We start from the raw sequence: 12,820 nt of genomic DNA on the forward strand, positions 1-12,820 counted from the left end.
CCTCTAGCTCTGAAAAGGCTCGCCTGTGCACTTTCTGTTGCTTCTGGCTCGAAGCGGCAGATGTTTTATAGTACGTGGGGCTCTCACTGAATGTTTTTTAGTGCAAAGAATACATGAACCCAAAAACACATGAAAGTGTGCGTTGGTTTGAATCTTTCAAAAGTATCTTTCTTTTTTTTTTTTTTTCTGCTTCTCGGTTTCTTTTTATGACATGGTCTCTTTGTCTTGTGCCGGTGAGCAGCTGCCCGCCGACCCTGACGCTGTTGTGGCTTCAGCAACTGTGTTTCCCTGCAGCTGCACTGGTCCATGTGTCATTCATTGCCACACCTGCTTGCTGCCCCCACGCTCATGGAGTGTTATTTCACGTTGACTGGGCACAGTTTGCACCAGGCAGCTGGAAGGGGGTGGGGCGTGAGCCGGAGTATTGGTGACGTGTCTGCTAACAAACACGCAGGCCAACTCTGCGCCTGGTGTGTGTTTGCCATGGAAATACGCAGTCAGTGTTTCTTCTTGTGCAAGGCCGCACACTGGGGTGCGAATAACAGTTGTTGCACAGAAAAACGAAGGAACAGCTGAGGCCACTGGGAACTGCTTTCTGATACTTCTCAGCAGCTGACGTCTCCCCCTTCGCTTTTCAGTCACCTAAAATTGCGTTTGTGGCTGGGCGAAAGCCAAACACTTGGAGGCAAATATGTGTTTATGAATTCACATGGTCAGATTGTGTTCTATGAAAGGCGCTGCAGTGAACTGAAGGCTTCCATGCTCAAGTATAGCGTATAACAATTCCTGCTTCGCTCAGCCTGTGTGTCAGTTCCTTCTGCGGTTAATCTGCTGCATTCTTGTAACAGAAGGATCAGTCTGCTCTCCTGTAGCTGCCAGCTTACGCCGTTCCTCTGCTGCAGCAGCTGATCCTTACGTTTTGGAATTTCCCCGACTGATGCCTTTTCTTGTCCGTTTGGCTCTTTTTCAGCGGTTTAAAGGCCCCGTCAGAGTGGAGTGGTGGTTTCGACTGACCTGTAACCTCAGTAGGGAGAGGGCCAAGCCATTTGAGAGGTAAGAGTTGCTGTGCACTGGCGTGACTGATGGCTGCTTGCTGGTGGCACAAAATTCTAAAGAGCAGATCTGTCAGTCACCCCATTTAAGACTAATGCATAAGTTGCTGTGATCAAAAACTGCCACAGAAGTTGCATCGAAGCTGGTATCTTCAAATACAGCAGGTATTTATCATTGCGCATTCAAGCACGGGCGCATTTGCTTGTTATTTGCAGCCAAAGGGTTTTGTAAATAAAAGCCAAATGGAAGAGGAGCCAAGCCTCAGGAGATCATTCCCATTTTAAGTGAAACCATGTGAGCGCCATCCGTGACAGACTTGACGCAAGAGGCAGCACTGCTTTGCGAGCTTTCATTCTCCGCAATGACAGTCGCGGATGAGCAGCATATCAATCTTTGCACCTTGTTCATCCTGCTTCGTTACGTATATTCAAAGGGACAATCATATGTTGAGAGATTAATTTGCCGTCAGTTGATGCACTTCCCAGGAAGAGAGAAGCAGGAGCCCCTTTTTTATCACCCTAAAAAGTCAACTTAGCAGCTTTATCATGGAACACTGCTGCAATTTTTGCAGATGATAGCCCTTGCAGATTGTGAGAGGAAAACCAGATAAAGCCACATTTGTGTCTGTTTATTGCGACAAGCAAACGGACGCTGTTGAATTGAATCCTGCCTTTCAGGACCAGCCACACGCTGGCTCGCTGCGGGGCTTCAGAAACAAGCGATGAGGAAAATGGGGTGAGGGCGAGGGTAGTACACTAGAGTGCACATCTCTCGGCCTGTAGGTAGCATCCAGCAAACAGCAGGAAGAATGCTTTGATGCATTCGTTTGTGTGGTTTGCTGAGCTCAAGGAGGAATGTGCTGCTTCTGCAGCAAGTGTGTTACATTGTTATCATTATCAAACAAGGAGCAGACATACAGCCTCTTCTTGAGTTGACAAAACACTGAAACATTAGCGCTTCTGGTGCGGAGGCCATTTTGACTTTCTAGCTCAGATAATAGCTGAGAATTAGCTTGGCGCTTGTCTAAATTTGGTTAATATGGAGTGGGCTCACTTGAACATTGCATTTACAGTGATTGTACTTTACTGTTTAATTCATGTTGGGTTTTGGTTTTGGTTTTGTTTTTTTACCAAAGTGGTGAGAATGCCACCGTCATCACCCTGTCAGTGTTGTTTGAACCCGTGGCATGTGACACTACTATTCTGAACTGTAAGCAGGATTACAACATATACTCAGCTGCCGTCTGTACGTGACTGGGATGGTCACTATTCAATCTCTTTGAATCGATTATACTACCAACTATTTCATCGACAAATTAAATAATCGGAAGGACAAATCCCGGTGACGAACAGTCACATCCTAGTGGCTACACTAGATTTCAATTCCCAACCTTTACTGCTCCGAAAATGGGTGGGTGGCATTCGGAATGGCTGACAGCATAAAAACGGTGTCAAACATAGAATCGCTGTGGTGACCCCTGTCAGGACATCATTGGCTGCAGTATCAACTTTCCACCAACAGAGAGTACTAAAAGACTGTGAAATGGTCACGACTTGTTTGGATACAGTAGAATGGACGTTTTATGTAGACAGGAAATGCGTTGTACGGCTGGCGACGCCTCGGTGCAAATATTTTATGCCAGCTTAGTTTCGTGGTCGACTTTTTTTCCCAAACCCCAACAAAGAATGCTCAGAAAGTGGCTCTACCTTGCATTTCGCCTCATCATCTGAGATGTTTTTTTTAACTGCAGTGTTGCCTTGAGATAGGAATTTAATTCACTCTGTGACCGCACTTGTATCTCAAATAATCATTCATTTAAATGAATGTATAGGCCATTGAGCGGTTCCAGCTTTCTTGCCCAAAAGACAACAAAAAATGTCTCACGTATTTCCTTGAGGAAAAATAGCCCTCCATAATGCCGTGCTTGTTAAAAACATACAATAATAACATAATTGAATAAAATAAAGAAACAGGTTTTGTCATACTGCATCAAATGAATGGCCATTGTTCTGTGCCTTCTTCTGTTCCCGTCTTAGCCAGTACAAAACACGTGTTTATACGGCTCCACTTTTCATTGAGACATCTCAATGAATCTCTCAGCTCATCAGTACGGCACTAATCTTAGTTGTTCTATGCAGAGGATAAATAATATACAACTGAGCATTGTTATATTATTTGTCTGGGTGTTGCCACACCATTTGCGTTCACTCTGTTGCTTAGATAGTGAAAGTATATTTCTCTTTGTTTTGTTTAGTTTGACAGTCAACTTAAAACAAACACTTGGAAGCCTCATTTTGGAAGAATTGTTCACTATCTGCCAAACTGCTGTTTGTTGTAAAGGGAGTTGAGTTCACTGCCAGCATACAGGGCTTGCATCTCAAGTCTGTGCTCCCAAGTCAAGCAAAAATGTCACTCGAGTCACTCGTATCTCAAGGCGACACTGTATTTACCCTGCTTTTGCTGATATGACCAAGGGAATGGATCACGTGATGTCGCCGCAGTGATGACTGGCAATGACTTGCAAGGCGCTGTGTCTGTAGAGCAGAGTGCTGTCACCATGGAAACAACTGTTCTCCTGCTCACTCTCTGTCTGATATTGGGGAGCTATTGTTCACTGCATCTGCTGACCAATCTCATTTCTACTCTCCCTTGCACTCACTGTCCATCTGCCGGCCTTGTCTCCACCTTCCTCCCCTCTCTGTGCCCAACCCTCCTCTTTCTGTGCCCCTCCTCTATAATTGGCTGTGTAATCCCAAGCAATTCACTGTGTCATGCTGCGCTTTGGTGCACTTGTTTTGAGTGCGCGCGACTCCGTAAATGTGCACCTTCTCATTCCCTGTTGACTAATGACACTGGAGCTGTTGGCCTCATTGCACCCTCCACTCTATTCACATCCGAAGCGGCTCCCTCTCTTATTGAACACATCCATCATTCTCTCTGTTATCCATCTCATCTACCATCAGTTGCACCCTTACATTGTAGTTGCGCCTTGTTTTTGGCACGTGTGACATTTGGTGTGTGTTGTTTTAAATAGAACTGATCTTCTTTTGTTTCCTAGCCGAGGAAACCAAACTTCTCATTAGTTTTCGCCTTTGGTTTTTGTATTGTAGAAAAAAAAAGACCAAAACTTCATCCATAAAATGGTATCACTGAATAAGGAAACACCTTGGAAGAAGAATATATGAATGATAATGAACTCCATCTGCTAATTGAGGGCTGAAGTCAGATATACGTACAAAACAGTACGAAGATAATTTCCATATCAAATTTCATATACCCAGACTTGATAGTGCGTTTGGCATGAATGGAAAATCCCAGTTTCGGACAAGAGGTAAAAAGGTGTTGTTTAGAAACAGCATCATCATTTTTATTTATTTTTTTTCCAACCACCAGTAATTCTGAAGAGATCAGCCAATTTCTCTCTTTCTTTTTAGTCATCGGTGAGGTACCAGCAATTGGCCAGGAAGAAAAAGTGGCTCGTCTTGGCCACCAAGGAAAATGTGTTTTGCAGACATCTTGTCAGCAGCTCAACACATGTTGACGGCCAGAGGATGAGTCAGCCTGTTTGGCGTAGCTGCATTCCTCTCGTGGCTTGTTGGCCATGAAAGGGATTATTGAAGTATTGGTCAGGCATTAGCCATGTCTGCAGTCATGGGGTTGGGGAAAAATAACCTGAGACCTGCTCTGTTCTGCGTGTTGAAGGATGTGACCAGATCCAGAAATAGTCTTGACTAAAACTCAGTCATCGTGGCCGTATTTTACGACAATAGTGTGCACTCAGCTAATACTGTTCATTCGCCTGTCAACTATCCTGTTTACTGAGCGACTGAGTTATGAAAGGATTTATTAGTAAGTTTAAGATATTAAAGTTGAAATTATGAAGTGGCGTCGATGTTGCAAGGAAATCTCTGGAAGAACACCACACACATAACATGACTCCTCTCCCAGAACCGATGGACTATTAAGAATCGCTGTTCATGACCTATAAAGTCGCCTGGTAAATAAGGACGGGGGGGAAAAAACCCGAATGCAATGCTCCGCTTTTTTTCCTCACTCATTAACAGTTCAGCCGTGGCGGTGGTCTGCTTTATATGCAGTGCCATTCTAGTTCTTGTTTTCATCTTCTTTTCATAAATATCTACCACAGCCCACTGGCCGATGCAAGAATGAATGCTTGAAGAACTATGGAAAATAAAGCTTGCTTGCAGTTGAAAGTGGTCACATTCTGTTTGCCAAAGCCCAAGTTGGCTTCATGCAACATCACTTATTCCGTGTCGTGACTGAAAATGAGCAGAGTCAGCAAGCTCATTTTTGTTTTGTTTTTTAAACTCTCATCGACCCTAGGTACAAAAAAATTGTCTGAGAAGTATTAGGATCATTTAAGTCGTTTAAGTCCTCCCAGTGCACTGAATGTTGGCATACTTAAAAACTATAGTCAGTGCTCTTGCAAAGACTGAAGGGAAAAACGAGACACATCGCTCTGCTTTTCAAACGGCCCAACACTCTGATGAGTGTCTAAAGATAGAAATAGACTCCTCCGCTACCTCTTTTTCATCAATGTGCTTGCACCTGTACGTTCTTTAAAGCGGTTTAAGGAGCATCGCACCTCTTTGTCAACGATGCTCATCCAACGCACCACGACTTCAGCAGCGAAGGGACTTGCGACCTCGGACGTTCCCCCCACCCCCTGACCTCTGAGCCGGCCTTAGTCACAGGAGACAGATGAGTGCCGGTCATGCTCAGACAAGAGAGCAGGACCCCTGCGGTATCGGCGGATAAAAGGCCAAAGCTGTCTGGTTTAAAATGATGCCTTAGGACACACGCCCGCTTTCCACCCGTCCCTGAACCTCCCTTGGGTCATACTACATAATCTTAAAAGCACTGGCTCAGGTGGTAATTCACTTAAAACTGCACTAGCACACACCATTGAGGATACAATTGCATTCGAACAACAGCAACTTGCGTTCTGTTTTTATCTTTTCTTTTATTCTGTGTCAATGTTTATTTTAGCCTTTTTTTAACTCTTTGCAGTTGGAAAGAATTAGCATATTCAGGGATGGATGGATAGTGTGTGTGTGTGTGTGTGTGTGTGTGTGTGTGTGTGTGTGTGTGTGTGTGTGTGTGTGTGTGTGTGTGTGTGTGTGTGTGCGCGCGCGGCAGAACAGTACCAGTTTGGTTGCCACGTACTGGTTAATTTATGAGCCTGAAAATTACAATATTGTGAAATTGTTGAGCGTGAAACTCCTAAAAACACAGTACTTAAAAAAGGCTTAAAGTATGTTCAATAAGTGCATAGCTTGTGAACCATGTCTAATTGTCTTTCCTCAGAGTGACAAACTGAAGAGCAGCCTTCCCAACTTCTTGGACCACATCATTGCCTCAGTTGTGGAGACGAAGAAAGCAGAAGGCCGCCGTACCGGAGCCTCTGAGGGAAGTGAGCTTGGTGTGTTGGGTGCCCGCACGCGCGGTGCGCCAGCAATTATGTCTTGAAGAACTTCAGGCTGATTGCTGTTTCAACACAGCTGTTAAAAGTGAGTATTTGCACAGAGAGAAGGCACCACAGAGAATATTGTCAAACAGTTGGCTTCAAGCCATCTCGCTCTCCTGGTCCTCCCACGCCCAAGGCCCATGAGTTAGCGGCCTATTTTTACACACACATACACTCGCACTTATATGATCGGTTGGTTTGTTTTGGTCCACATATTTGATGTGTTTGGTGAGCACCTGGTCAATCTACAGTTCAATGATTGTCTGCCTTGGTTTGTTGGTCGGAGTGACGTGGCAGTTATTTGCACACTTTGCCCTATAGAATCTGCTAACTCAGTTGCAGCCATGGTAGTGTCACTTCATATAACCCAAGCTAATTCATATAAGAGATCAAAATACCATATGGTATATAAGGGTTCATCCCAAATGAGTAACTCCTTACTTGCTGGGCAGGGTTGAGGAGGGTTTGTTTGGTCAAGACAAAAGCGCAATGAGAGCAATTGGTAACATTTTGCCGATTTTCTTGTACGTAGTTAATTATTTTCCAACGTGGGACAAATGTTTTTAAACAGTCCCAGACTTGTCACCGCCTCTGTCTCCCTCTTGTGAGTCACTAGTTTAAACCACATTGTTCAGTGCAGGCTGGCATGTCAGTCCATTCAACTGGGTGGATAGCATCATGCTGTCTAAATAAAGGGGGGTGAAGGCTGTGAGCTCTCAGTACTGTGTCAGACGCGCTTTTGTAGTTTTGTGTGCGGTTTTATGGCCTTATGCATGGGCCACCAACATTGTTGTCAAATTATTGTTGATAGGAATCCTGAACACGATCAGTGTCTCCACAAATGTTATTTCAGAAGTGTGTATCAAACCGCTTTTGTGTTGGGTTTGTAATCTTTATATTCATTGTAACATAGTAATAGATGAATTTCTGACGCATCATGTCGCGTCATCTGCTATTGCTGATTGAAAACGAACTTAATTCATAAATAAAATGATTGAACATCTCGAATTGGGTGAAGGGGCACACAGCTGCAGTTTCACTATTTCCCTCTGAGTCCACAAGAGGGCGCTCTGTCATCACCTTTTGAAAGCGCGAGGCAGCTGTTGGCTTTGCCTGCCTCGACAACTGCTACAGAGTGCCAGACTGCTTTGCATGGTATTGTTTCCATGGTAATGCGGCGTCATGTGATTCTTGTGGTTTGTCGATGATCGACCATTAACAATGATACGAATGCTTCCCACACGAACTTTCACCCAAGCGACATTCCTGCTCATTAGGTTATACTTTAAGACACAACAGCTACCCATGAGCGGTTGTCGTGAAAGTTGAGCTGAGCTCACGTTTTCGTGTGTGTGTGTGTGTGTGTGTGTGTGTGTGTGTGTGTTTTCCATTTCCACATTTGGATGTGCATTCAAATACCGGTAACTACTTTGCTGTGCCTTTTGGATGTGCGTCTGCTAGATGGAGCAGGTATCAGATGACGAGTTGGATCATGGAGCCGAGGAGGACAGTGATAAGGAGGACCAAGACCTGGACAAAATGTTTGGAGCCTGGCTGGGGGAGTTGGACAAGCTCACACAGGTTAACGCACAGATTAACACACACGCCTAAGGATGGGACTGTAACCATAGCAACTTGAACACTGCTATTCCTGTTGCCACACTCTGTATCCTAGCAACTCGCTTTTTATTTGACCACCTCCACTGTGTTATATATGCCAGCAATCTTGTTTGCGATGACAAAGCAGATGGACACCATGGAATTTTGTTTGTTTTTTTATTTTCACCAAACACCATAATTGTTTGTATTGTCTTCATAGAGTATGGATGACGGCAGGCCCCAGAAGGCGCTGCAGAAGCCTCCTCTCCGGCAAGAGACAAACATTGCCAATTTCTCCTACCGGTTTTCAATGTATAACATAAATGGTGAGCCCAAGTTTCATGTCATCCGTGGCTCAGTTTGCTTCATACGGTTGATCCTCCGCCCAAAAGAGAAATACACTAATGCCTCCTAACTCGTCTTCATGCAGAGGCACTGAACCAGGGCGACACTGTAGACTTGGATGCTCTGATGGCTGACTTGTGTACCATTGAACAGGAGCTTAGTACCATTTCCAAACCAAACTCTCGGAGTCAGAGCAAGCGCACGCCAGGGGGGCGCATTGCCAGCACCAAGCAGCCAGGCACCAGTGGAGGGGGAAGCAGTGGAGGTACAAGTATTGGGAGTCAGGGTTGTTATAATACAATTCAATACCCCTGTAACATGGACACTGTTTTCAAATACTGTATACACTATATGAGCAAACATTTTGGGACAACTGAAAGTTAAAGACCATATGACCCCCCCGCCCCAGAAAAAAAAGCTCTGTCCCAAGTCTTTTAATCCATATTGTCTATGTTTGTCGGTCTTTGTAAAGAAATGCATTAATGCAGGGCATGTGGTGTTTAAATGCACAATCCTCAAGCAGGAAGTGCCAGTAGCAGCACTCGGGCATCTCCGGCCAACACGGTGCGAGGCGGCAGTGTCACCGCACGCCCTGTGGCTTCCAACATTTCCCTGGATGACATCACCTCTCAGCTGGAAAAGGCCTCTCTCAGCATGGACGAAGCCGCCCGTCAGACGTCCTCGTCGTCCTCTTCATCCTCATCCTCCTTCTCGTCCACCACGTTAAGACGTCCCTCGTCTGGCTCGTCTGGGGGCGGCCAGCAACATCGACGGACGGGCTCAGTGGGCGCGGTCAGCGAACAGGAGGCTCCATCCCAGCGGTCGAGCGTAAACTCCGCGTGTGCATCGGCCTCCAGTATGGACTCCCTTGACATTGATAAAGGGATGACTGGTGGAGAGGTGGATGAGAGGAGCAGCCCGACTGTACAGAGACAAAACCAAACCAGCACCGAGGTATGACATGAAAAGCTAGCTCACAATGTGTGTCGGCTTCTGTGTGCACTTAACAGTCACAATCTGATTTGGCATGAAAGGCGGTCATTTCCAAAGCGCCGACCGGTTTCCCTCAATCTGGTTGTTTTTGTGCACGTCGAACCACAAAGCATGTGAGACGCTGCATGTGTTTGCAAATACAGCACACTTATTGTTTTTGCTTTGGGGAGTTTGCTAATAAGGGCGTTGTAATCTTCGAAACGTGACTGCTCCTGAATGACTCCTTTCACTCTCTTGTACATTTTTAACAATCGTCGAGGGTAAGGTTCATGCGAACGTGAGAAACGGCAAATGTTTCTGTTCATTCCGTGAAGTTTGGCACGCACTGTGACCTCCGTGCCGACCTTGCATGTGTTCATCTTTTATGTTTGCATCATTTCTTCTATCTTCATCTGCACACATGCACATTTCCAGCATGTCACACTGCGGTGGGCCAACGGTAAAACGGCTCGGCGGCACCTTGACTTCACCTCACAACAGGGTGAAGTGGATCGGGCCACCGTAAGTGCATGTTTGTCTGTGTGGGTGTGACTGTGCGCATGCATGCTAACTCGGTTCTACACGACTGCCTGATGTTGTTACTTGAACCTGAGAATTCAGGCACGGCCACATTATTAGGTACAGCTGCATAATCGAATGCGATCCATCATCCGTGACAAGAGATGTGTTCCCAATAATCTGTCTTGACAATGATAATGCTCAGTTTTGATTTACACTGTCGGAGATGTACTATCTGTGTTTTTCATATGGTTGTGGTGTAGAACTGCACATACATCATACCGACAGGCATTTCAGAGTGACCCAAAATATTCGAAACAGCTGCAGTATGATGAAGTGTCACTTCAAAGTACAACTAGAAGAAAGTGTTCAAAATGAATGATGACAGTGACACTCCAAAACTTTCTTCGTAAAGACAACATATTTTCTGCAGCTTTTTGGATGGGATCTTGTTCGACTTTTCAGCACCTCATCTCGCGGTGTGTCTGATGAGGCTTTTATACAAATACAGTGCTGAACAAATTTACTACACCATCACCAAATGTCAGGTTTATGCCACACACAGCTGTCCGATATGAACACCATTGCTAATTACTTCATTGTTAAGCTAATGAAGCATTTTAACCAAAATTGTACTTTTAATCCTAAAAGAGGTAGCCATGAATGTGAAAATTGACCGTTGCGCAAAAAATGGAAAACACTATTTCTTAACATCTCAAATATCGTTGTTTACTTGCATTGCTGAACAGAAAAATGTGTGTTAATGTTCAGCTATTCGCAATTTTTTTTAAGGGATTAATTTTTTTCAATGTAATTGGATGGCCATCAATTATTCAAGGAATTTTGCTTTTAGCTGGCAGGAATATTTCGGGTCCTCTGTATCTCAAAATGATCGACAAATCCTGATGCTGGATGCTGGAATAAATTTGTTAAACGCAGTACAGTACTTCTTTTGTGCTCTTAACATTCAGTGCTCCTTTGCTGCAGCTTTTAACTCGAAGCTTCACCTTTTCATTTTTTGAACTGGACTGCGACGTCCACGCTTCATAGTAAAGTATACACTCCTCACAGAAAGCTCAGGATAATCCGCTTTAGGGTCAAATTCTTGCATGAATCGGACATGTAATATAACCTGAACCGTTGAACTTAATATGACCTCTAAACTTGTGAATGTCCAACCATTCATCGTTTCAGTACTTTCATACAACTTGCTGTTGAGGAGCCGAACGGCAAAATTCACAACGGGTGTTTCATGCCCATGGATCAACCAATTGTGAGAGAACAGCGAGTTGTGCAAAAACTACTGAAACACTGAATAGGTTGACACGTGCGTTCAAAAGTTTGGAAAAGGTCAAATGAAGTTCAGGTGAAAGCTTTTAGTGCCAGTGTAGGTACATGCTGAAATTTTACCCAAAGCCGAATATCCCCAACATTTGTGAGTACAGGTAGCGTGTAATGATTATTAACCCTCCAAGAATGACCAGATATTGACCCCTTGATTTTTCCTTTCCTCTCCATTGCTGTTTTATTCTTCTCACCCCAAGCACTCCTATCTGGATCAAGAAACCTCCCTTATTCTGAAAAGCATAGCGGGAAAGCCTTCTCACCTCCTGACTAAGGTGAATTTCTTCAAGTATATCCTTGTTTTTTTTTTTTTTTTTTTGGTGTGGAGGGGGTTCTCTTCTATATTGAGTTGATGCTCACGCTCTTCTCTGCTTCTATGCACGTCACAGATGTGTCTTGTGGTTTTCGCAGTGATGCCTACCTATAATCACCGTCACCTTTCACTTGCGTAGGTGCACTGTACTAATTTTCAGCAGATGCAGCAATCATTCATTATTTAGCCGTGCAATTTCTGTGACTAAGAAAAGAAGGGGTGTCAAACGACGACTCCGACAACCCTTTGTCACTTAGTGCGTTTCTAACGCCACACTTTTGCCGCCCAAATATGACGTAGTGTGATCTTGCCTTGAATTTGATATGGGTTCATTGCCTTGCCCAGGGGTTCTTTCCTCTTCATCTGCAGGTCTGCAAACCGGGTCTTGGGGGAAGTGGGTTAAGTCCATATCGACAGAGATGTTGTCCATCATAATCTCCACTGGGGTGTGTTACGAGCACAACTCAAAAGTGTGCATACGATTTTGATGAGTCGTGTAGTTTTGTGCGACCCGCCTGAAAAATGATGTGTTCCGTTGCTGCTTGACTTTGGCTCCATTTTTGAAGATCAATAAAATAGTGCGCGCGGGATGAAAAAGTGCGTGCACGTGTGTGTGTGAGATGCGCCGAAGGAACAATGGAAAATGGAGATGTGAAGGGGATTAATGCTACAGTGTGACCGGTGAGCCTGCCCAACCCGTGTGACCTTGTTTCACACACTAAAGGGCGACTAAAAGCCTGCCGCTGCGCAGGATGTGTCAGCCAAACAGTGCTGGAGCCAGTCATGTGAAAGTGGTAGTCTGGGTCAAGGAGGTAAGAGGCTTGAGGCGCGGCCTTCAATACCCCCACCTTAAGACTCTCAGCTAACGTACACGCGCACGCACGCGCACACACACACACACACACACTTTGAAATATTCAACACTTTACCCAAATTCTCTGTCCTTGTCTTTGTGCGTTAGTGCTGAGGTCAGTCCTGGTCACGGTCCCCCATCCCCTTGGCCCTGATTGGTTCGAAGAGAAATAGGCATGGAAATTGAGCTCACTGGGTTGGCAGACCTGCTGTGGGTGTCCCTCAATTGGGCACGAGAGAGAGAGAGAGAGAGAGAGAGAGAGAGAGAGAGAGAGAGAGGGGGGGGGGGGGTTCTGGTGTTTGAAGAGGGTTTTCATGCCTTTTTAAGGGTGCTA

The 12,820-nt window shown here is 45.0% G+C and overlaps 1 protein-coding gene across 1 annotated transcript in view; it reads left to right on the top strand.

Moving 5' to 3' along the window:
- raph1b (Ras association (RalGDS/AF-6) and pleckstrin homology domains 1b) overlaps positions 1-12,820 on the top strand; it is a 44,585-nt gene that overhangs the window by 13,279 nt on the left and 18,486 nt on the right. The window contains exons 2-8 of the mRNA XM_019878517.1: positions 971-1,053; positions 8,003-8,122; positions 8,361-8,466; positions 8,571-8,750; positions 9,009-9,439; positions 9,893-9,979; positions 11,521-11,595. Coding sequence (XP_019734076.1) covers positions 8,003-8,122; positions 8,361-8,466; positions 8,571-8,750; positions 9,009-9,439; positions 9,893-9,979; positions 11,521-11,595 — 999 coding nt within the window. The 5' untranslated portion in view covers positions 971-1,053. The remainder of the gene's footprint in view (positions 1-970; positions 1,054-8,002; positions 8,123-8,360; positions 8,467-8,570; positions 8,751-9,008; positions 9,440-9,892; positions 9,980-11,520; positions 11,596-12,820) is intronic.

Source organism: Hippocampus comes, unplaced genomic scaffold (assembly GCF_001891065.2).
Source record: "Hippocampus comes isolate QL1 unplaced genomic scaffold, H_comes_QL1_v1.1 scaffold345, whole genome shotgun sequence".
NCBI lineage: Eukaryota > Metazoa > Chordata > Actinopteri > Syngnathiformes > Syngnathidae > Hippocampus > Hippocampus comes.